The 21283-nt window shown below is 37.1% G+C and overlaps 1 protein-coding gene and 2 long non-coding RNA genes across 3 annotated transcripts; 1 reads left to right on the top strand and 2 right to left on the bottom strand.

The window, feature by feature from the left end:
* Positions 1–12650: 12650 nt before the first annotated feature.
* On the top strand, positions 12651–13124 carry LOC147497154 (uncharacterized). The gene has a single exon (XM_086562782.1). The coding sequence runs from the start codon at positions 12651–12653 to the stop codon at positions 13122–13124; it is 474 nt and encodes a 157-aa protein (XP_086418908.1).
* Positions 13125–17376: 4252 nt separating this feature from the next.
* Positions 17377–18192, bottom strand: LOC147497153 (uncharacterized). The gene is made up of 2 exons (XR_015194331.1): positions 18076–18192; positions 17377–17611 (listed from the first exon to the last, which is right to left on the bottom strand). It is a non-coding gene; the product is annotated as an uncharacterized LOC147497153 (long non-coding RNA).
* Positions 18193–18783: 591 nt separating this feature from the next.
* LOC147497152 (uncharacterized) lies at positions 18784–20719 on the bottom strand. Its single transcript, XR_015196703.1, has 3 exons — positions 19932–20719; positions 19711–19802; positions 18784–19022 (listed from the first exon to the last, which is right to left on the bottom strand). It is a non-coding gene; the product is annotated as an uncharacterized LOC147497152 (long non-coding RNA).
* Between the last annotated feature and the right edge of the window lie 564 nt (positions 20720–21283).

Here is a 21283-nt window from a genome sequence, read left to right as displayed (position 1 = left end):
GTATAGATGAAGTTTGTGAGTACCTTCACTGGAAAACTCTCCGCGAGGCTATAACTTCGTCCACTAGGGAATTCCTAGTGGTTTAAAGGCCTTGTTGCATATGGTCAATGCAATCGCACTCAGTGAAGCGAGATTAGGTAGAACTCCATTTTTGGTCACTTATTCTAATTTCTCATCTTTGCTTGAGGACAAGCAAAATCTTTGTTTGGGGTGGTTTGATAAGAGCCCAAAACTGTAGTTTTAACCCCTTTAATAATAATCATCTTGTTAGACCAATTATGTGAATAATAAGTAAGAGTTAACACTGATTACGCGTTTTTATGCATTTCGGGCTTCAAAGTCCATTATGTGCGAGAAATGTACCACTTTAGCGAGATGAGGAGCAAAAGTCAGTGAGAACTTCGAAAGCCGTATCTTTGGACTCGGACCTCGAATTGGGCATACCTTATGTCAAAACGACCGGCTCGGAAAGAGCTTTGTAATGGTCAAGCCTTGACCCAATCAGAGGAGCAGAAGTGGACGAAAAGTCTGTGGAAGCCAACTGCAGCTGAAGAGGCCTTTTGAATTTGAAAAGAATTGGGTTTTGGGCGATTTCTCGGCCCAAACCCTGGCTCCAAGCCCATGCACGAATTTTGGATCTGAATGTATAAGAACAAAAGCTTAAGTCTTTGTTAATGGTAGATAGTTAGGTTAGAAAATAAATTAGATTAGTTAGCCTCCATTAAACCTTAATTCTAGATCTAGTTTTCATTAGATTAATTAAGTTTAATTTCATTTCAATTCTTGTTTTAGATTAAACTCTCAAATTATTGTTCTTGATTGATTAGATAATAAAAATAGTTATTTTGTCCATTTCGATTTATATATCTAAATTCCATTATTGTTTGTTATCATTTCATAGTTATTAATTAGATTTCGATTATTGTTTAGTGAAATCGCATAAAGTTAGAATCTTTTCATTATGTTTAGTTTAGATTTAATGGGAATTGTTAGTTTGATGAATCAAGGCTAAATCCTCCATTAGAGGGTTTGATGAAGCCTTGATGAAAACTTAGTGGTTAGTATAGAATTGGTTGTAGAATCTATTCCACTCTAGAAAGTCGTGTTTAGCCATGAGAATGGGTGGGCGACTTCACATGCTAGTTAGTACTTTCGGTAGAAATGCCATGAACACTAGGGATTAGAACTTCGAATTTCTTGCCGTGAAGAGCGTGAGAATCGAGATACAAGAATCTATACTAGGTTATTAAGTTGGATTCGAGGTGGATTCAATTCCCCTAATCCTTTATCTAGATTCAAAAACAAGCATATTTCCATAGTATTAGTAGTTTAAATTAAAATAATCAATTTCATATTGCATCGTAGTATAATTCCCCCTCGTAAAACTCTCATTGACTTAAGAGCGACTAGTTAGACTAGAAAACAATCCATGCTAGGGAACTAGGAGTGGAACGAACTTCGTACTCCATTTAGTGCAATTCGCATTGAGAGTAGAAGCTTTGATATTAGAAACGTAAAAGTATCAAGTTTAGTTTACTTACGTTGTGGATTCGTAGTTCATTTCGTAGGTAAACTATTCATTTTACAGTTATCATGCAACTCTTTACAGAGTTTGACTACTGATCCGCCAGTGAACTGTTGCCCATTATCTGAGATTATGACCTTGGGTAAGCCAAACCTATGGACAATGTTGTTCCAAATGAACTTTCTAACATCATGTTCTCGAATAAAGACGAGGGGAACTACGTCTATCCACTTGGTGAAGTAGTCTATCGTGACTAGCAAGAATCTAACATTGGTAGGGGCGGGTGGCAAGGGTCCTACAATGTCAGTTCTCTACTACGCAAATGGCCAATGGGTGTAGTTTTATTGTGAGAGCATGAATAAGTAGAGCATGTCGCTGACACTTGTCACATTTATGTGCAAAAACTTGTGCATCCTTTTGCATGTAAGGCCAAAAGTACCCCTGCCTTAGGATCTTTAAAGCGAGTGTTCTGCCCCCAGTGTGGTTGCCATAAATTCCTTCATGTACTTCTCGCATGATCTGTTCGGAGAGATCAAGGGGGAGACATCATAGGTGATGCCCCAGGAATGACTTCTTGTAGAGATCGTACCCAATGATGGTGAATTGTGGCACCTTTGCCAGCAGTCGCCTTGCCATGTTCTTAACCTCTGGGAGTGTCCCGTCCATAAAGTAAGACATGTATGGATCCATCTAGTTTGGTATGGTGCTTGGAATAACACAAACTATGGTAACACTGGGTGCATGAATGCTTGGTCTGTCCTGGAACTCTATAGGTATGTAGCGAGACTCGCAGTTGCCCAACATTAAGGCAACATATGCTAGCGCATCTGCATGTCGATTTTCTGAGTGGGGCAACTAATAAAACTGAACATTCTCAAACTTACTCTGGAGACCCCTTACCAGTTTCAGGTATTTTGCCATCCGCTCATCTTTGGCCTCGTAGCCTCCATCGTATAAAACTCAACCCAGCAAAATGCTCTTTTGCTATCTCATCAGGGAAGTTTTTAGGATATATGGTTACTAAGTGAGGAATCAAGGCAAACCCAGATCAGATCTAGACTCTTATGCTCTTTGGAAGGCCGTCATCATCGAGATCGATGTGCGGCTCCTTCCCTGTGTCATTTTGATACAACTACCTTAGCAGTTGTACTTCTTGCTTGAGGTTTCGCCTTTATTGTTCCAGAGTATATACCACCTGGCTTGCCTGAACAAACCTTGGAGTGGTGGGAGTAATATTCTCACCATTTTGATGCTCTCCTTGAGCGTCAGTGCCTGCGCCTATAGCGACTAGTCTATTGGTGCTAGTTACCTATCCTTGAAGGGGGATATCTGCCTCGTAATGCTCGATATTCTCTCCTTTATCAGGTATACCACGTTCCTCTTCTTTTTTTGCAAGCAAAATGTGAATATATTAATATAAATATACGATGATATAGTGTCTACATGTTACAGGATAGGTTCCCACCATAGGGCAAAAGAAGTGAGCTTACTCTAGCTAAATTTAAAGTACACCTGGTCTGCACTCTCGATTTTGGGTACAAAAGATGGTCATGATGTACTCCATTACGATGCATCTGAATCCAAAGTTACACCATGCTTTGATGCCGAGTTTGCACTAAACTTAGCTTCTCTCCAAATGTGTGTTATCCTGTAGGATATCAAGTTTTGAGTGGCTCTTTCCCATCTCATTTTCAGTTTCCAAGAGATGTGACCCTCTGCGAAAGAATGAGCAACTAATTGGGAGTCAGTTTATATCCATATTACTCTCCATCCGTGAGCAATGGCTTTCTCTACTTCTAATACTAGCGCAATGCTTTTTGCCTCATAATTAGTAACCACCCCGAGACCTTGTGCCAAAATTCCAAGTAGATTGGATTTGTAATCTCTGAATGTTAATCTAGCGCCTCCACGTCCCGGGTTTCCAAGTGAGCATCCATCACAATTAATTTTAATCACTCCTTGTTCAGGTGGATACTAGTTCACTTGTTAGATTGAACTGAACGGCTTAGGTTTGCATTCGATATCCAAAGAGTGTAGTATAGCAAGTTCAACAGCAGTGTTATACATGTGACTCATAGACAGACGCCCAGTAGTTTGAATGCCTTTCCTTACCTAATTCCTTATATGTCCAGAGCTGAAGCTTGAGTCATTGTATCGTTGAGAGTTTCTCATCTTCCAAATGGCTACTAGCATACTTAGAACCGCAGCAGTCCATAGCTCTCTGATTAAAGGACTTGCAAGTCGTTTTGCTTTGATAAGTCCTTTTATGTCTTCCACTCCAATTGTTATTTACGGATTCAAATGGAATATTTGTAGAATCCATTCCCAAAGGGTTTGAGAGGTGGGACAACTCCATAACAAATGTTTGTAACTCTCCTCCTCTTCTTTGCATCCATCATATCTGGAAACAATCGGAATGCCCTTACGCTTCACCTTATCATCCATTGGAATGATTCTTTGCAAGATTTTCCATGCAATTCCAGCTGTCTTGGGGTGCACGTAGCTATTCCAGATGATTGGTCCCCACCAAACAACGGCCCCCTTTTCTTTGATTGTTTCGAAGGAAGAGAACACTGAGAAATTCCCTTCCTTATCCGGTTTCCAAATTCTTCTATCCTCAATTTTGGTACTGGAGGCAGCAGAGAATTTAGATCCATTTCTAGAAAAGCAAAGGCATTGATCAAACTATCAGGGAAGCTCCATTGATTGTTCAAAATTAGGTTCCAAACTTTTGAAGAGTGGTTACTCTAGTCAAAGTGTGGATGCAAGGCCATCACCGAGTTTGGACCAGCCCAATCATCTCTCCAGACATCTAGAGAGCTACCTGAGCCAATACTCCATGCCATATACCCTTTCATCTCTTCCAAAGCCCATTTAAGCCCTTTTCCAGATGGATGAGTATTTATGACTTGCCAACCACCTTCCATGCTTCAATTTGTATTTTTGATCCATATACTGTGACCACTGGTTATCCATCATAATCATTTGCCATGCCAGCTTTATGAGAAGTGCAAGGTTCAACTCCTTCAGGGGTCTAAGGCCTAGCCCACCTTCTGCCTTTGGATTGAAAACTTTTGCCCATTTTAATGTGATAGTCTTTCTTACTGCTGGGTTCCCAGACCAGATGAAGTTTTTGATGGCTGCTTCCTCTTCCTTTATGCTCTGTCTCGGCCATTTGTAGATTCTCATGTTGTACACTGACATGCTGTTCAGTATAGTTTGTGCAAGGACCATTCTCCCCTGAAATGAAAGTAACTTTCTTGCCCTTCCACTTGCTCTCTTTTTGATCTTGTTGACTAGAATTTGCATGCTAGATTGTGTGACACGACCTTTGAATAGCGTTACCCCCAAGTATACCTCAGGAAAGGAGCCTTCCTTCATGTCAAATATTGCTTCCACCTTTCTTCTTTTGGTGTCTGTCATGCTTTTGAGGAACAACTTGCTTTTTTCCTTGTTAATGAACTAGCCAACCGCTAGTTGGTAGTCATTCAAGCAATTTCTCAAGTGTCTGAGGCCTTTTAAACTTCCATTAGCAAATAGGATGATGTCATCCGCAAACAGAAGGTGCGATGGAGAGTATGTATTCCCAACAAATGCCATAGGGATGGTTTGGCCTGAAGTTTGTAGCCTCACTACGCTTCTACTAAGAGCATCCTCCGCAATAGCAAAAAGAAGAGGAGATAGGCGATCCCCTTGTCGAAGTCCTCTACCACTGATAAAGAACCCACAAGGACCACCGTTTATCATAATAGAAATCTTTGCACTACTGAGAATGTTCTTGATCATGTCACGGAAATTTGGGCTGAATCTAAATCTCTCCAGTACCATAAAGAGGAAGTCCCAACTGAGAGAATCAAATGCCTGAGAGATGTCCAATTTGATGATTGCATTTCCACCCCATCTTTTTATGTGCATATCATTGATAAGTTCTGAGGCCATAGTAATTGCCGTGCTTCCTGTTCTCCCCTTCAAAAAACCATGTTGCTCATAACAAATGATGTTCATAGCAATAGATGTTAGCCGGTTAGCTAAAATTTTAGTAACAATCTTGAAAATGAAGTTACTTAAACAAAGTGGCTTGTACTGACCAATTTCCTGAGCATTCTTGCATTTCGGAATCAGCACCAGAAAATTTGAGTTCATTCCTTGCGGGATGATGTGATCAGTGAGGAAAGAATTAATGGCTCGACAAACATCATCTCTCACTATGCTCTAACATTTCTGGAAGAACATGCCTTGAAAGTCGTCAGGTCCTGGGGAGCTTTGTGGATCCATACCCATGACCGTGTCTGTTATTTCTCTCTAGGTAGGTATAGCTATGGGCATGTCATTTTGCTATTCAGTAACCACATGCGGGATGAGGTTTAGAAGCTCCTGGTTTCGTAGTACAGGGATGTCTTCAAACTTGACTTTGTAAGCTTGTACCATGTACTCCTTGATAAGACATTGGTCATGCAGTATAGTTCCTTCATCTGTCTTGATCTCCTCAATAAAATATTTAGACTTCCGAATTCGTGCTTTAGCTTGGTAATAAGCAGAGTTTTTATCCCCTTCAAGCTCCTCTTTGATGCATGCTCTTTGTTTCCACATAGTGGCTTCAGTGTGCATGAGGTTTGAGATAAGTTTTTCCGTTTCCAGTTCTTGTAAATGAAGCTAGACATCAAAGGACTCCTGCTCTTGCTGTTTTTGGATGTCTTTGAGGGATTTATTTGCCTGAGCGATTTTATCTCCAGTGCCCTAGTAGGTATTTTTGTGCCAGGCCTTTAGAGTACTCCTAAGTCTTTTGAGCTTGCGCATTACAAGGTGATTAGGACCATCACACATTGGCTCACTCCAGCTTAACTTTACCATGTTCATGAACTGGTTGTGTTCTAGCCAGATCTTTCTAAACCTGAATGGAACATTGTCAGGCTTAGTGCTTTTGTTACACCATCCCATAACTGGTGAGTGATCAGAGAACTTGCATTGCAATATCTTGCATCTCCAGTTAGGATTCGCCAGCAGCCAGCTGTTACTAACTAGTGCTCTGTCTATCTTCACCAAAATCCGCTTCTTCCCTATTTGCCTATTACACCAGGAGAAGCTATGCGCCAGAGTGGTCGTGTCCAAAAGCGCATTATTGTTTATGAAATCCACGAACTCATTCATTGCTCTTTGGTTTGGATACCTTCCACCTTTCTTCTCAGTTCTTGTAATAATGGAGTTGAAGTCTCCAATTACAATCCAAGAAGTGTTTAGTGCACCAAAAACCCCAAATTCTTCCCATAAGGCTCTTCTTTGTATGTAGAAGCATTTGGCATGGACAAAAGATATGAAATGCTGGTTCATATTCACAGTGATATGCTGGTCAATAATGGCAACCACATTCACTGCCAAGCCGATCTTCCAAAAAACCCAGATATTGCCTGTTTTGCTATCCGAGTGGTTATGTGCAAAAATACTGCTGTAGCCCTTTTTAATCAACAATGATGGAGTAACAATGGGGGCTATAAGAGGCTCTGCCAAACAGATCAAGTCTAGCTTGTACTTCTGTATGATTTCTTCTAAGTATAACTTAGGAGATGTTCTTCTCATTCAACAAACGTTCCAGAATAGGACATTCCTCTTCTCTGATAGCGATGTTGTGAGTGGTAGCGCCACATTTTGTCTTCTTAGTTCCTACCATCCCAACGTAAAAAATGTTTAAACTAAATCGATCGACCGAACAATTGTTACCTACTATCGTTCCCGGCAGATGGTGCCAAAAGATGTAGGGGAATTTCTGAGTATCTTATGATCCTCCTCTGTGTTGTGTGATGAAGAACTTTGGGAATGGAAGAGAGAAATGAGATGAGTTGATTGAATAATTAGGGTTGAACCGCTATGCGGCTGCTTACTTATCTTCCTACCTGCTTAGAAGAATCAAACCCTATTTTGGGTAGTTTCTAAGAGCGAATTCCTACTATTTATATAGGAAGAGTCTTAGGAGTCCTAGGGTTTGGGCTAACCTCACTGCTTGTGAGTTTCCTCCCCTCCTTGGACTCTACTGTCCTATTAGGAATCCTCTCTACTTGGAAGTCTAAATTTAGACCATATCTTCTCAGAGATATGTTTCCTTTTAGATCATAATAACCCGTCATGTACTGGAAGATTAGGCCTAAAAGGTAACCTCTTAGAGATATGTTACCCTGATTCCTTCCTTATCATCAATGACCATCCTCCTTAGTTCCCTTCTGTTCAGGAACTGTCTATATCAGTTCCTAACGACTTGGCTAACTATTATCTCCAGAGGTGGCCTGTTGCGTGACTAGTACATGTTTATGAAACACACAATACTTTCCTAATTCTAAAGAACTACACTATTAAAAGAAAAGTAAAAAACACTAGCATGATATTAATATTGCAAAACATAAACTCTATTATATACTTCCATCCCCTGGTGTGGGCAATGAAACTAATAACTAAAAACATAAAGAACTAACCTAATTGGAGAGCACCATGAACCATAAGAATCACCAAACCCTAAGCATCGGCTTCATCTCCTCCCTTGAAGAAAAAGATTAGCCTTCCATCAAGAAGGAAGAACATGAAGAAGAAGAGAAGAAGAACATAAGACTAGGGAGATTAATTTATTGAGACTTAGCTAGTGAAAACTGAATCTCTTATTATTAACCTCTCTTTGCCTCAAGTTCCGAAGACAATAATGAATGAATGTGAATTGGCAATTACAATTGGCACTAACGTGCTCTATTTATAAGGATTGGAATGAATTCTAGAAACATCTCAAAGTATGGGATTTTGGACCTAGTTTCCTATTACATCTCGACCTCCTTTCACTTCCATCTTTGTTTCCATATGCATAAAGAGGTGGAATTGCTGAGTCAGTTCCATGCGTCTAGACACATGGGATAGAATAATCCCATGCATCCCAGATGCATGAGTCTATTCTCATAACTCTGCTATATCGGGTCCATGCGTTTGGATGCACGGGACAGTACAAATCCATGCATCCCAGATGCATGAGCCTGTTTTCCTCTTTTGTTCCATCCTTCGTTTCTCTTTTACAGGTTTTGGTCAAAGTAACGGGTCCTCTTGCCTTAGGCTGCCAAGTGAACTCTAAAATAGGTCCAAGTCTAATCTTCTCATAGCTTCAAAACTTTAGGCCTTCTTTATAATTATCCATGAGATCCCATGTGATCATTAATGCTCCGAATTGCTCTGTTTTGCCCCTTTAACTCTAATATTTGCCAAAACTCTCTTTTTCACTTATAAAGTCATAAAACACAAGTACTATTAGTCCAATAACATGGCTAAAAAAGAGGTATAACTAAGGGTTAAAATATACTTTTTGAGCACTTATCAATTACCATATTAAATGCAATCCCATCAGTGTCTTGTTAGTTAGAATCAAGTTCTACTTCCCCATCTTCTAAGTTCTCATCAGAAATTGGAACTAAGTCAACTTCACTGGTTGGAATCACACATACATCCTACATATAACTTGATAAGAACTTAGAAGGTAGCTATGATGTCTCAAAGAAGCCACATAATGTCCCACTCATATACCAAACATTTAATCCTCATTAAGATGATAAATAAGTAATAGGGACATATTTAAATTAAATTTACCTTGGATGCACTTATCATATCCACACCAGAAATTGGTGCAGTTTCATTATTTAAATTTTCCTCATGATGAGCATGTTCCCCAGCGATACATGTAGTCTCAATCTCAGGAAGCGCCTTCTCATTACCCACTGTCTCTTGTTGCAACTGATAATTCCTTGACAAATATGATTTGTATACTTCTATGTCACTCAACGCCTCCCCTCAAGTGTTAACTTGCCCTAACAGCTGGCTCAGGTTGACTCTTGTCAATATAATGATCAGTCCCCAAATATGTGTTTTATTATCTTTACAATACTTCAATTATGCCCTTCTTATGCTTAATGAACATACAACTTATAGCTTTTCGTACCGTTTGTAGGAAGCATGCCATTTAGGACGTATATTCCTAATACATGTATTTTAGCACAAAAAGGCTTGCTATTGATGCTACTTGGGAATATTCCAACTTAGGAGCAAAAATGCCGGAAAGTCAAAGTCAATTGTCGAAGTCAACTCTCAATGACTCAAGGACTTAAAGCTAGAAGCTAAGGACTCAGGGACTTAATGCTAAAATCAAGAATTCCATTATATGGGCTTAGGTCAAAAGCCCACAAGGTTGTTTCTAGAAGGAAGGGCAAAGATGTAATTGGTGTCCTATATAAACCAAAGTTGTAGAGAAAGAACATTACCCTAGAGCTAATCTTTGGTCATCAGGAGTAGAGTAAATGTATTAATTTAATAGTATAATTTTATTTACTTGTTTTCCATTTTTATGTTCTTCAAGCTTTAAGTGATTTAATACAAGTTTTCAAAATTAGCTTTGATACAAGTTTTCATTCTTCTTTTCAATACAAGTTTTCTCTACTTATCTTATCTTTGATTCAATCCCAAACACTAGTTACACTCATTTGACAAGTTCAAATGAGCATGAATTTGTGAACAAGATAACCACCAAAACTAATTATTTCATTCCATGTTTTGATTCAACAAGTTAAAAGCAAGTCTTAATCCCTATACAAATCAACTAAGAGTTTCACATTAAGAAGTAATTCCAAATAGCCATTAGAAAGTAGGAGAGAAGAGTTACAAGTCTACTTTTTTTATAAGAGCCCAAAACTGTAGTTTTAACCCCTTAACAATAGTACTTTTAGACCAATTATGCGAGTAATAAATAAGAGTTAATGCTGATTACGTGCTTTTATGTATTTCAGGCATTGGAGTCAATTATGTGCAGAAATGTGTAACTTTTGCGAGATAAAGGAGCAAGGGTTGGTTGCTAAGAAGTTCTGTGATTAAAAGCCAAGATTCAAGGAGAAAAAGCCTTTTTAAAGCCCGGTCAAAGATGAAAAGTCAAAGTCAACGCGGGCAGAAATAGTGCATAAAAGTCAGCAGAACTTCCGAAGACCATATCTTTAGACTCAGACCTCAGAATTAGGTCTACCTTATGTCAAAACGACTGGCTTGGAAAGAGATTTCCAATGGTCTAAACCTTGACCCAATCAGAGGGAAAAAGTGGATGAAAAGTCTATTAAAGTCAAATCCAGCTGAAAAAGCCTCTGTGGACTGAAGAAATTGGGTTTTGGGCTCGATTTTCCGGCCCAAAACATGGCTCCTCAGCCCATGCACGAAAAAGTGGATCTGGTCTCCTCCATTTGAAGACATAAGACTTAGCTCTTAAGCATGGAGTTTTTTTTAGTTAGGAATTATCCAAGAACTTGTTGGAGATCTAGTTTTTTACATTCAATAGAAATAGTTGATTAGAAAATAAATTAGTTTTAAACTTCATTAATTAATTTATTTACCTTGTTTTAAATTAAGTTTTAAATCAGGTTATTGTTATTACTTATTAGATCAATAAAGTTAGTTAGCTATTGATAATTCTAGTTTCATTTCATTAAATCATTTTAGTTTCAATTCATCAATTTAGTTAATAATCATTACTAGTTTCAATTCAATCTTGCATGATTAGACTTTCATTTTAAATCAAATAAGTAAATTTATAATCTTTTTATCATGTCTTGTTATTGTTTATATATATATGATATCATAATGATTCAAGGCTTAAACCTCCATTAGAGGGGTTTGAAGAAGCCTTGATGAAGCTTGATTGTTGTTAGCGTAGAATAGTTCGTAATATCAAATTCCATTCTAGAAAGTAATTAGCTCACCATGAGAATGGGTTTGATTGTTTCACATGCTAGTTGTTAGTTGGTAGAGATTACCATGGACAATTAGGGATTAGGAAGACCCAATTGCTATGCAAAAGTATTGCAGGTCGGATTACGACAATTTCTCGCTAGTTGATTAAGTCGAGTTAAGGTGGAATCAAATCCGCCTAATTTCTCCTCATATTATCAAATTAGTAATTCCGTAATTGAAATATCGTAACTTGATTAGTAGTTTCCCATCGTAGTATAGTTCTGTCATTACTCTCATTAACTTTGATAGACTGATAATCGTAGTTAACTTAGAATTCTAAAGACCTAAGAGTGAAACGAATATTCTATTCCAACTATATTGCAATAGCACCGAGAGTAGAAAACTTTAATAATTAGAACTGAAATGAGCTTTAGTTTTACTTACCTTGTCCTAATTGTATTCGTAGGTAAAACTATTGTTTTTACCTTTTATCAAATGACGCCGCTGCCGGGGGCTCCTTTGATAAAAGGGAAAACGATAGTTTTACCTACGCATAAGCTACGAGAAGGTAAGTAAAACTAAAGCTTATTTCCTAGCTTATATTATCAAACTTTTCTACTCTCGATGCTATTGCAATATAGTTGGAATAGAAAATTCGTTCCACTCTTAGTTCTTTAGAATTCTAAGTTAACTACGATTATCAGTCTATCAAAGTTAATGAGAGTAACGATAGGATTATACTACGATGGGAAACTACTAATCGGGATACGATTATTCAAACTATGGAATTGCTAATTTGACTATATGAGCAGGAATTAGGGGGATTTGATTCCACCTTAACTCGACTTAATTAACTAGCGAAAATTCGTCGTAATCCCAATTGCAATGCTTTTGCATAACAAGTTGGTATTTCTAATCCCTAATTATTCATGGCAATCTCTACCAAATAATAATTAGTATGTGAAGCAATCAAACCCATTCTCATGGTGAACTAATTACATTCTAGAATTAAATAGATTATCACAATGATTTCTAATCTAACACAATCAAGTTTTCATCAAGGTTTCCTCAAACCCCTCTAATGGAGGTTTTAGCCTTGAGTCATTAAACTATCATTTCTATATGAATTTAAGCAAGACATGATATAAATATTACAAATTTACTAATTTGATCTAATCAAGGATTCACAACTGAATTAACAATTAAGAAATGATTAACAACTAATAACTGAATTTAGATCTAAGTAATTTAATAAACCAAAACTAAATTTATGAATAACTTACTAGTTTATTTAATCTAATGAAGAATTATCAATGATTCAATAACTAAATTAAAAACAAGGTAATAAAACTAATTAATGGAGTCTAAGCTAACTTATTTTCTAATCTAGGTCTAACTAATGAGTCTGCCTCCTTTCCTCCTTTCAAGAAGAGAAAGAGATTTAGGGTTTACGAGAGAAGTGCTGAAGGGGATCAAGGTTTCGGGCTGGTTGTCACAAGGCAGAAAACACAATGACATGCAAGAATTTCGCATTCTTGATAGGCTGGACGTACATGTGAAAAGCGCACCAGCACAGTTGATCCAAGAAGTGCACTGGGTCGCTCCAGTGGGCAATGTCATCAAATGCAACACCGATGGATCTGCCCAGGGAGTTCCTAGTAAGGGCGGGGTTGGTATGGTATGCCGGAATAAGGAGTTAGCTGTGGTTGGGGTTCTGGCTGTGGGTCTGGGTCGGGTAGACAGCTATCATGCCGAATGCACAGCCATAGTAATGGCAGCCAAGAAAGCGGTGGAGATGGATTGGGGTTGCATATGGATTGAAGACGACTTAGAAGCTACTGTAAAAGCATTCAATGGCGAAGCAATCCCATGAAGGTTTCGAGCGAGATGGAAGTGAGCAATTGCCTGTTTACAACACTGGAAGCTATCAGATGTCTGGAGAGAATGCAACTTTAGCACGGATGCAGCAGCAAGGAAGGGATCCACTTTATTGAAGGATACTTCAGTATGGTACTCTAGTAGACCAGACTTTGTCTCTAAGATAGAATGTCCCTTTAGGACATATTATCGTTTTGGTTGATACAGTATGTAACTTGTATTGTCTTTGACAATTCCTTCTTTAATAAATTTCCTTACTTGCGTGCAAAAAAAAAAAGAAGAGAAAGAGATCCCTAATTTCGTGCATGGGCCTGGAGCCATGTTTTGGGCCGAAAAATCGAGCCTAAAACCCAATTTCTTCAGTCCACAGAGGTCTTTTCAACTGGATTTGGCTTCAACAGACTTTTCGTCCACTTCTTCTCTTCTAATTGGGTCAAAGTTTGGACCATTGGAAATCTCTTTCCAAGAAGGTCGTTTTGATATAAGGTAGGCCCAATTCCTAGGTCTGAGTCCAAAGATACGGGTCTACGGAAGTTCTACTGATTTTTGTGCATTGTTTCTGCCAGAGTTGACTATGACTTTTCAACTTTGATCGGGCTTTAAAAAAGCTTTTTCTCCTTGAATCTTGGCCTTTAATCATAGAACTTCTTAGCAACCAACCCTTGCTCCTTTATCTCGCAAAAGTGACATATTTATGCACATAATTGACTCCAATGCCTGAAATACATAAAAGCACGTAATCAGCATTAACTCTTATTTATTACTCGCATAATTGGTCCAAAAGTATTATTGTTAAGGGGTTAAAACTACAGTTTTGGGCTCTTATCAAACCACCCCCAAACAACATTTTGCTTGTCCTCAAGCAAATATGAGAAATTAGAATAAGTGACCAAAAATGGAGTTCTAACTAATCTCGTTTCCCCGAGTGCGATTGCATTGACCATATGCAACAAGGACTTAAACCACTAGGAATTCCCTAGTGGATGAGTTATAGTCTCATGAGAGTTTTCCAGTGAAGGTACTCACAAACTTCATCTATACTACAATGACTAAGAAATAGAACTATTGTTTCCTTATTTATGTCTCAATTATCTATATTATCTCACTAGCAATGAATACAAAATAATCAAGTCGAAACCTAAGCTAATATATCCATAATAATCAATCATCAATGAATAAACATATATGCAATGAGTAATACTATGAAATGCACTAGCAGGTTCGTTTCTGAAACTTCGGAATAGCGTCTTTAAGTAGGTCCTCACATAAATGTCAAGACAAAAACACTCTAACTTTTCCGCTCAAGTTTCGCTACTCCAGTATGCAGTGGGCACACTTTACCTTACAATCTCAATGACACACAAGGAAACCGAAGTCTATCAAACACATCTGCCACTTACTATCACGCTAACCTATTCTTAATTGAGCTAGAGGTCCTAATTAGGTGTTGTGGGGATTAGGAGATGGTTTGAGAAGGAAGGAAATGGATATTCAAAAAGAATAAGTCTGAGATAATAGGGTCTTCATATTACGTAACTAGAGAAACCCTTGTTCTTTTGCTTCTACACTTTGTTTCCATCCTTAGCCTTTTTATTTTGGCTTTTTGACTCCTTTTATTCTATTTTTGGAGTTTTTATTTTGTTTCTATTTTTATTTTTCTTTTCTTTTCTTTGGATGGAAACTTCTTTTATTTTTCTTTGCTGAAGCAACTAACTAATTTTTGTTCACACAGGTTTTTCTTTTCCCTATTCTCAGACTTATTCTAAAATGGGTAGGTTGATTTTTTTAATTTTGTTTTGTTTTTGTAAAAGGGTAAAGGAATTGTGGTTTATGAAAGGCTAAAAAAAGGCTCAGAGGGGCGACTAGCGGAAACTAATTTCATAAGGTTTGAATTTCTAGCTATATCGATCCAAAGAGGGCCTAAATTCTCGCTTAGGATATGATATAGTGATCAAGCAAGTGGACGTGTGATTTCTCTATCCAGATTTTACTTCTTCCTTGTGTCATTTCTCAAATATTTCACTCGTATAAGGTTTTAGGCTATATTCTCACAAGATTTGTAGAATAAGTACTCTAGCCTAGATTTCATAAACTTACTGCCAAACAATCATAGATACTCATGTAATATATTTATAGATAGATGCAAATATTATTACCTATATATTAACCTAAGTTTCTGAAAACTATTCTAATGCAAAAGTTAACGTGTGACTTCTAGATTATTAGGAGCATAGAGAAAGAAAACAATACCAATATTCCTAAGTGTATAGCATAACATATTATTTATTTATTTTTTATTTTTTTGAAATTTATGAAATTTTTACTAGAAAACAAGTGCATATTGTACCTATCTATATCCTAACAGATACCTTAATTACACGTGTTTCTATGCCACTCCCAAACAAGAAGCATACTTTCTCCTCAAAGTATTGAAATAAAAAGAGTACAAAAATACCATGAAAACGCGTAAAATTCTGGAACATCTGCAAAATAAGGTTAAAACATACTAATATAGAAAAAGAAAAACAGACGCAACTCTATATGAGTTCCACCCGTTATGGGGTTAACAAGAATCAAATTGTTTGAGACATAAGCAGACACTAACTGAAACTAAAAACTTACCTTATCTCCCGCGTTTAAGCATCATCCTCATCCTCTTCATAGGACCAAGGCTCTTTTGCATCCTGCCACGCTACGATAAATTGCCAAGCCCTTCGCCATGTGTTGTCCACTAGTGCTAACCTATCTAGTGTTACTCAGTCTGATGGGGTGTAAGGAGCAACCAAATGAGGTTGCACCTGCCATCCTGGCCAAGTCATAACTTGAAATGAACGAACCACGCAATTGGTAGGTCTCATGACTTCAACCCTTTTCCAATCTGTGAACTGGGTACATAATTTAGGTAAACAACCACGCATGATGCGGCAAACCAAAACAGGCATAAGAAGATACTTATGCCGCATGCTATAGCACTACAAGAAAGAGGGTCTTTAGCGACAAAAATAAACGTCGCTGAATTTTGATAAAACGTCGCCCACAATATTTAGAGACGATTTTTGGAGTGTTTCCACATCGTAGCCAATGATATAGTCGGCAATTATATAGAGTCGCACTTTTGTAATGTCGCTAAACGTGGCATCTTCAGCGACGGTGGTAACTATCGCTAGTGTCCGAATTTCCTCGCTAATTTTTTTTGCATTCTCAATACAATAACGTCGCAAAAGGTGAATGTTTTGCGACGTTTGCCAAATCATCGATAATGAAGCCTTACTTAGCAACGTTTCTATCATCGGTAAATGCCTAAAAAATTTGAAAATTTTAGTATTATTGGCGACGTTTTGATCATCGCTCCAAGTCCAAAAAATTTGAAAAATTGGTATTCTTAGCAACGTTTTTATCGTCGTCAAAGGTCTAAAATATTTGAATTTTTAGTATTTTTAGCGATATTGTTATCGTCATCAAAGGTCTAAAATATTTGAATTTTTAGTGCTTTTAGCGACATTGTTATTGTCGTCAAAGCTCTAAAATATTGGAATTTTGAGTGTTTTAAACGACATTCTAATCGTCGCTAGAGGCAATAGATATGAGACTATTTTCATTACTAATATTATCGTTAATTTTGCACCATTTGTACAATTTTCACCTGTCCCCCCTCCCATCCAATTACCATTCAACAAATAAACCTAAAATAAAACAACTAGAACATCAATTATTTAATAATATGTAATACACAACAAAATTTTAATAAATAAAAATGAGTCAATTCACTCAATTAAAAACAAAAGAGAGTTACATCATCCCCTTTCATAATTTTTTTTTTTTCTAAAGTCATCTCAATAAAAGTATTAACTTAAACAAACACAATTCTAAACATCCCTCAAGTAAGGTGTGAATGAAACCGTTTTTATAAAAAAATAAAAAAATTGACCAATAGCATTTAGATTCATCGGAAGCCTCTTGCAATTCCTTATCACAATTTCTTCATAAAGAATAATACCACTTCTCTTTTGACGTAAGATTATCTGCACATTAATATGTCATCCATTAGTTCACAAAAAAAAAATGTGAAACCAAAAATATAATAGTTTCGTCACATCAAAATTAAAATCCAGTGAACACAACTAAGAAAGCAAGAATTCAACTAAGGTAGGCCACCAGACATGATGCAGCACCACTACCAAGAGACATATAAATACACTTACACCCATTTGCCAATGTTGATATCCAATCGGCAAAATAAAAAAAGATGAAGGATTAAGGATTACATTTTTTTTTTTTGTTTTGCCCATATACTCACTGGAATAGTGTCAGTTAAGTGCTCATTGACCGGTAGCAGTCTTACAAGCAAAAGCAAAGGTTACAAGTAGTTCAACGCTATAACATGCAGATCAAGGACAAGTCATGTGAAATAAAACAAAATGCAATATAGTAGAAAATTACACCTTCCGGTATAGGTTGATTTTGGAGTTCCACCATTCTCTCCTAAAAAGAAAACAACTAAATATAAATATCTCACAAAACTACGATTTAGTTAACTTACCGAAACTTGAGATAGTACCAACACTACTTACTAATTAGCTAAAACGGGACGGGGACAATTCAAGGACCTTAAAGCCAAGCATTTTAGATTTTTTTTTAATCGGTAACATTTTAAGAACTTCTTTAAAGCTTCAGCATGCACTTAAACACAAACACACCACACATGAATGCCAATAAACGAGGCAGAGAGAATGCATCTGTCAAGCTAATTATTATTTACCATCTCACTTGACAAAAACAGAAAGAAAATTTAAAACCCAGTCTGTCACTTTGCTAACCTATAATTTTCATATAACAATAGAAGCACTGTGCCCATAGTGTACATAAAGTTTCAGTGTAGTAGTACAACTCAGGCTTAACTAACAAAGTACAAAATAGAACCGTACGATATACAAAACATCAAGTACCTTAGGATGTGCCTTTAAAACCTTGACCATCTCCAATGTTGTTGAATTTTGCTGCTTTACACGAAGATGCAATGTCTTCATTGTCTTGATGCCTCAAATGAACAGGTAGGCAGCATTCTGATACAAAAGGTGAACATACATCAAGTGCTTGCCCCATGGGATGTGAGTAGCAATCCATGCAAGCATAAAAAGCAACAATGACTGGGAAACATAAGCTATTAAAGACTACCCTAAAAAATCATCTATTAGGAATCACACCTATTATATACTCAAGAATCTGGAGGCAAAAACATAACTTAATATCTGTGCTTTTTAACTAGCAGATTAGTCAAAACTAATTATATAACTCTGGTGTATGAACATCACCAAGTGTGTTTCCAGAATATGAAATAGTTTATCGGGTTCACAACACCACCCAAAACATGATGCAATTTACAGATTTTAGCAATCACTTCCATAGATCCACTAATGCAACCTCCAATAACCTAAAAACAGAATAGTGAATTTGTTTAATAATCTATACTAAGGTTCTACAGTCCACAACAATAACTTTTGGCGCGTAAGTATTCGCCCTCAGAAGGCTAAACCACTCACATCGTTATGTCCTCCAATGTACTTAGTTGTAGAGTTAAGAACAATATCTACTCCAAGAGAGAGAGCCTTCTAGTTCACAAGTGTAGCAAAGGTTCCATCAATACTGCACTGGCTCCTTTTCTTGTGGCAAAGCTTTGACACCAACTCAATATCAACACAGCGGAGGTAAGGGTTGGTTAGAGATTCAATGAAGAAAAGAGATACCTGAGATAAAATATTGCCACCGGATAAGAATGATATTTTACACAGACGCATAGAGAACATACATTCTCGGACACAAGACAGCCACTTGCATTATTTTGATCCAGTGCATATTGCAAGCCATCCACATCAGCAGGATCAATAACAGTGACCTGCAATTTAATGATAAGAAACATTCAGAACAATCAGCACATGTATCTAGAAACTCCAAATACTTCATAGATTTGACTAAACCAATAAATTCTACATATCTACAAATCTCACTGAACCGATAAATTCAGTTAGTTCCAATCCTAAATCAGACAACTTATGTAGGAGTGAGAGAATAACAGTTGCCAGCTACTCCACGGTTAAGCTACATGAAAATATGCAATACAACTCACTGCATGTAAATATAGACAACTATGACAGAAAAATGAAACCAAACTGCATGAATTTGGCCAAAGTTCTAGATATAAAATAAGATTAATGACCCAAGGGGAAGAGGACCAACGTCTTATAAGCATCAATAACAAAAAGAGCATAATAATGGCCTTACTATGGACAACATTGCTCTTAAAGGTTAGGGAATCATCATATTAAGAGCATAATAGATATTTCAACATTGCTCTTAAAGGTTAAGGGGTATGCTCTTAAACACACTGTACCCTAAACACACTCATCTCCTCAGCATTGAGCAACAACATTATAGTCATAGTCTCTATATACTTCCTAAGCCACACCAGCAAGCAACATAATACCGATTGTGTGAGCCTTAGATCAACAACCTGAAAATTTCCCACCAATGTTACATGTTGGCAATAGACTTTGTTATAATAATTAAGGTGATCAATCATATACCTTGCAATTTGTAGCCAAGAGGGCGAGGTGACGCCCTTAGTGTGCAAGTGATAAGCAAATTACAAGGCCTAAGCAAAAATGTCACTGCCACACTAGATATAAAGATGAAAGTAGTCTTAATAAGCAACCAGAATTTGTCCCAAATTATACTAATCTAGCAGAAGTTAAAATTACGAACTCCTCCGTTCAAGTCCAAAATCGCTTATTGAAAATGTCTATACCTCAGACCAACCCCATTAGCTCGAGAAGCTCCATAAAGTGAACTAAGCTCTTCAGCAGAAACTTGGTTTCCATACTTGGAGACAAAGTTTAAGAATTAGCCGACATTATTAACTAGATAGCAAACGAGTAAGATGAATGGAAAATAAAATATATTCTCACCTTACAACGTCACAACTATATATATACCTGAAACAAACTAAAACAGGATGAGACTAACCAAATGGAAACCAAATTCTATTCCAGAAAAAAAAAAAAAAAAACCCCTTAATAACAGTAACACATAAACTGCAAAGACACACCCAAACCAAACTTTAGCACCACAAATTAGCTGAAAGAATAAAAAAGGTAAATAAGCTACTAGAATTCTTGGATTGGGCGAATAAACCCAAATTCAAAGATAAAGGTAGAGTATATCAAACATAAACTTAACCATAGAGAAATCTCAACAAACAATCGAAACCGAATTCAATTAAATATAATCCTAACCAATTAATCAAAAATAAAACTATTAATTAAAACCAAAACTATTAGAAATTATAAATCTAAAATATTCTAGATTTAAGGGTGGGGAAAACTCACAAGTGAGCGAGACTAGCTAGAATGAGAGAATAACGAAGTGAGAGAGGAGAGAAAGAGTCGTGTTTTCCAGTTGCTTTGAGAGACTTCATTGGAGTGACGGTGTTGTTTCCTTTCTTGGAGAGACGACGGTGAGAGAGGAGAGACAGTGGTGGTTTGTTTCCTTAGCTTTTAGGTTTTTTTCTTTATTTTCTTTTTGATGCTTTTATGTGGCCGGATATACTATTTTTCCATTTTCTTTTTTTATTCAAATTATTTCGTTATACTGCCAAAACAAAAGGAGGGCGCGAGATACAAAAACCCAGGCGGCAAGATCTAAATTTTTTTTGATGAAATTTAGGTCCCAAAAGCCATAAGATTCGCGATGTTGTGTAAAAACCACACCAATGACGACGTTTTTAAATGTCGCCTTATTTCAAAAGATTTTGCCAATGCTCATTACGTCGCTGAAAACTAACTCTCAATTTTATTATTTTACAGAATTTGGATTATGACTTTTAGCGACATTAAAAACGTTGCCAAATATTGGTTTTAAACACCGTGACAAAAGTTTACTTGCAACTCTTGTAAACGTCGCCAAATAGAATCATTACCTACGTTTTTCCAGCATCGCTAAAACTTTTGTCGCTAAAGAACCAGTTTGTTGTAGTGTGGGCTCTCTTAAGACTAGCCACTAAAACTCTGGGAATGTCATATCGGCGACATCCATCAGCTAAAGCAAGGAAAACGTCACCAATGGTACTATTTGCAGAAGTAAACTGCCACTCCCCTAAAA

This window comes from Coptis chinensis, chromosome 5 (assembly GCF_015680905.1).
Source record: "Coptis chinensis isolate HL-2020 chromosome 5, ASM1568090v1, whole genome shotgun sequence".
In the NCBI taxonomy this organism is placed as follows: domain Eukaryota; kingdom Viridiplantae; phylum Streptophyta; class Magnoliopsida; order Ranunculales; family Ranunculaceae; genus Coptis; species Coptis chinensis.
This window is presented reverse-complemented; position numbering and strand designations above follow the sequence as displayed.

Excerpts from the sequence above, each read along its gene's own strand:
- LOC147497154 (XM_086562782.1), top strand. The coding sequence starts at position 12,651 with ATGAGTCTGCCTCCTTTCCTCCTTTCAAGAAGAGAAAGAGATTTAGGG.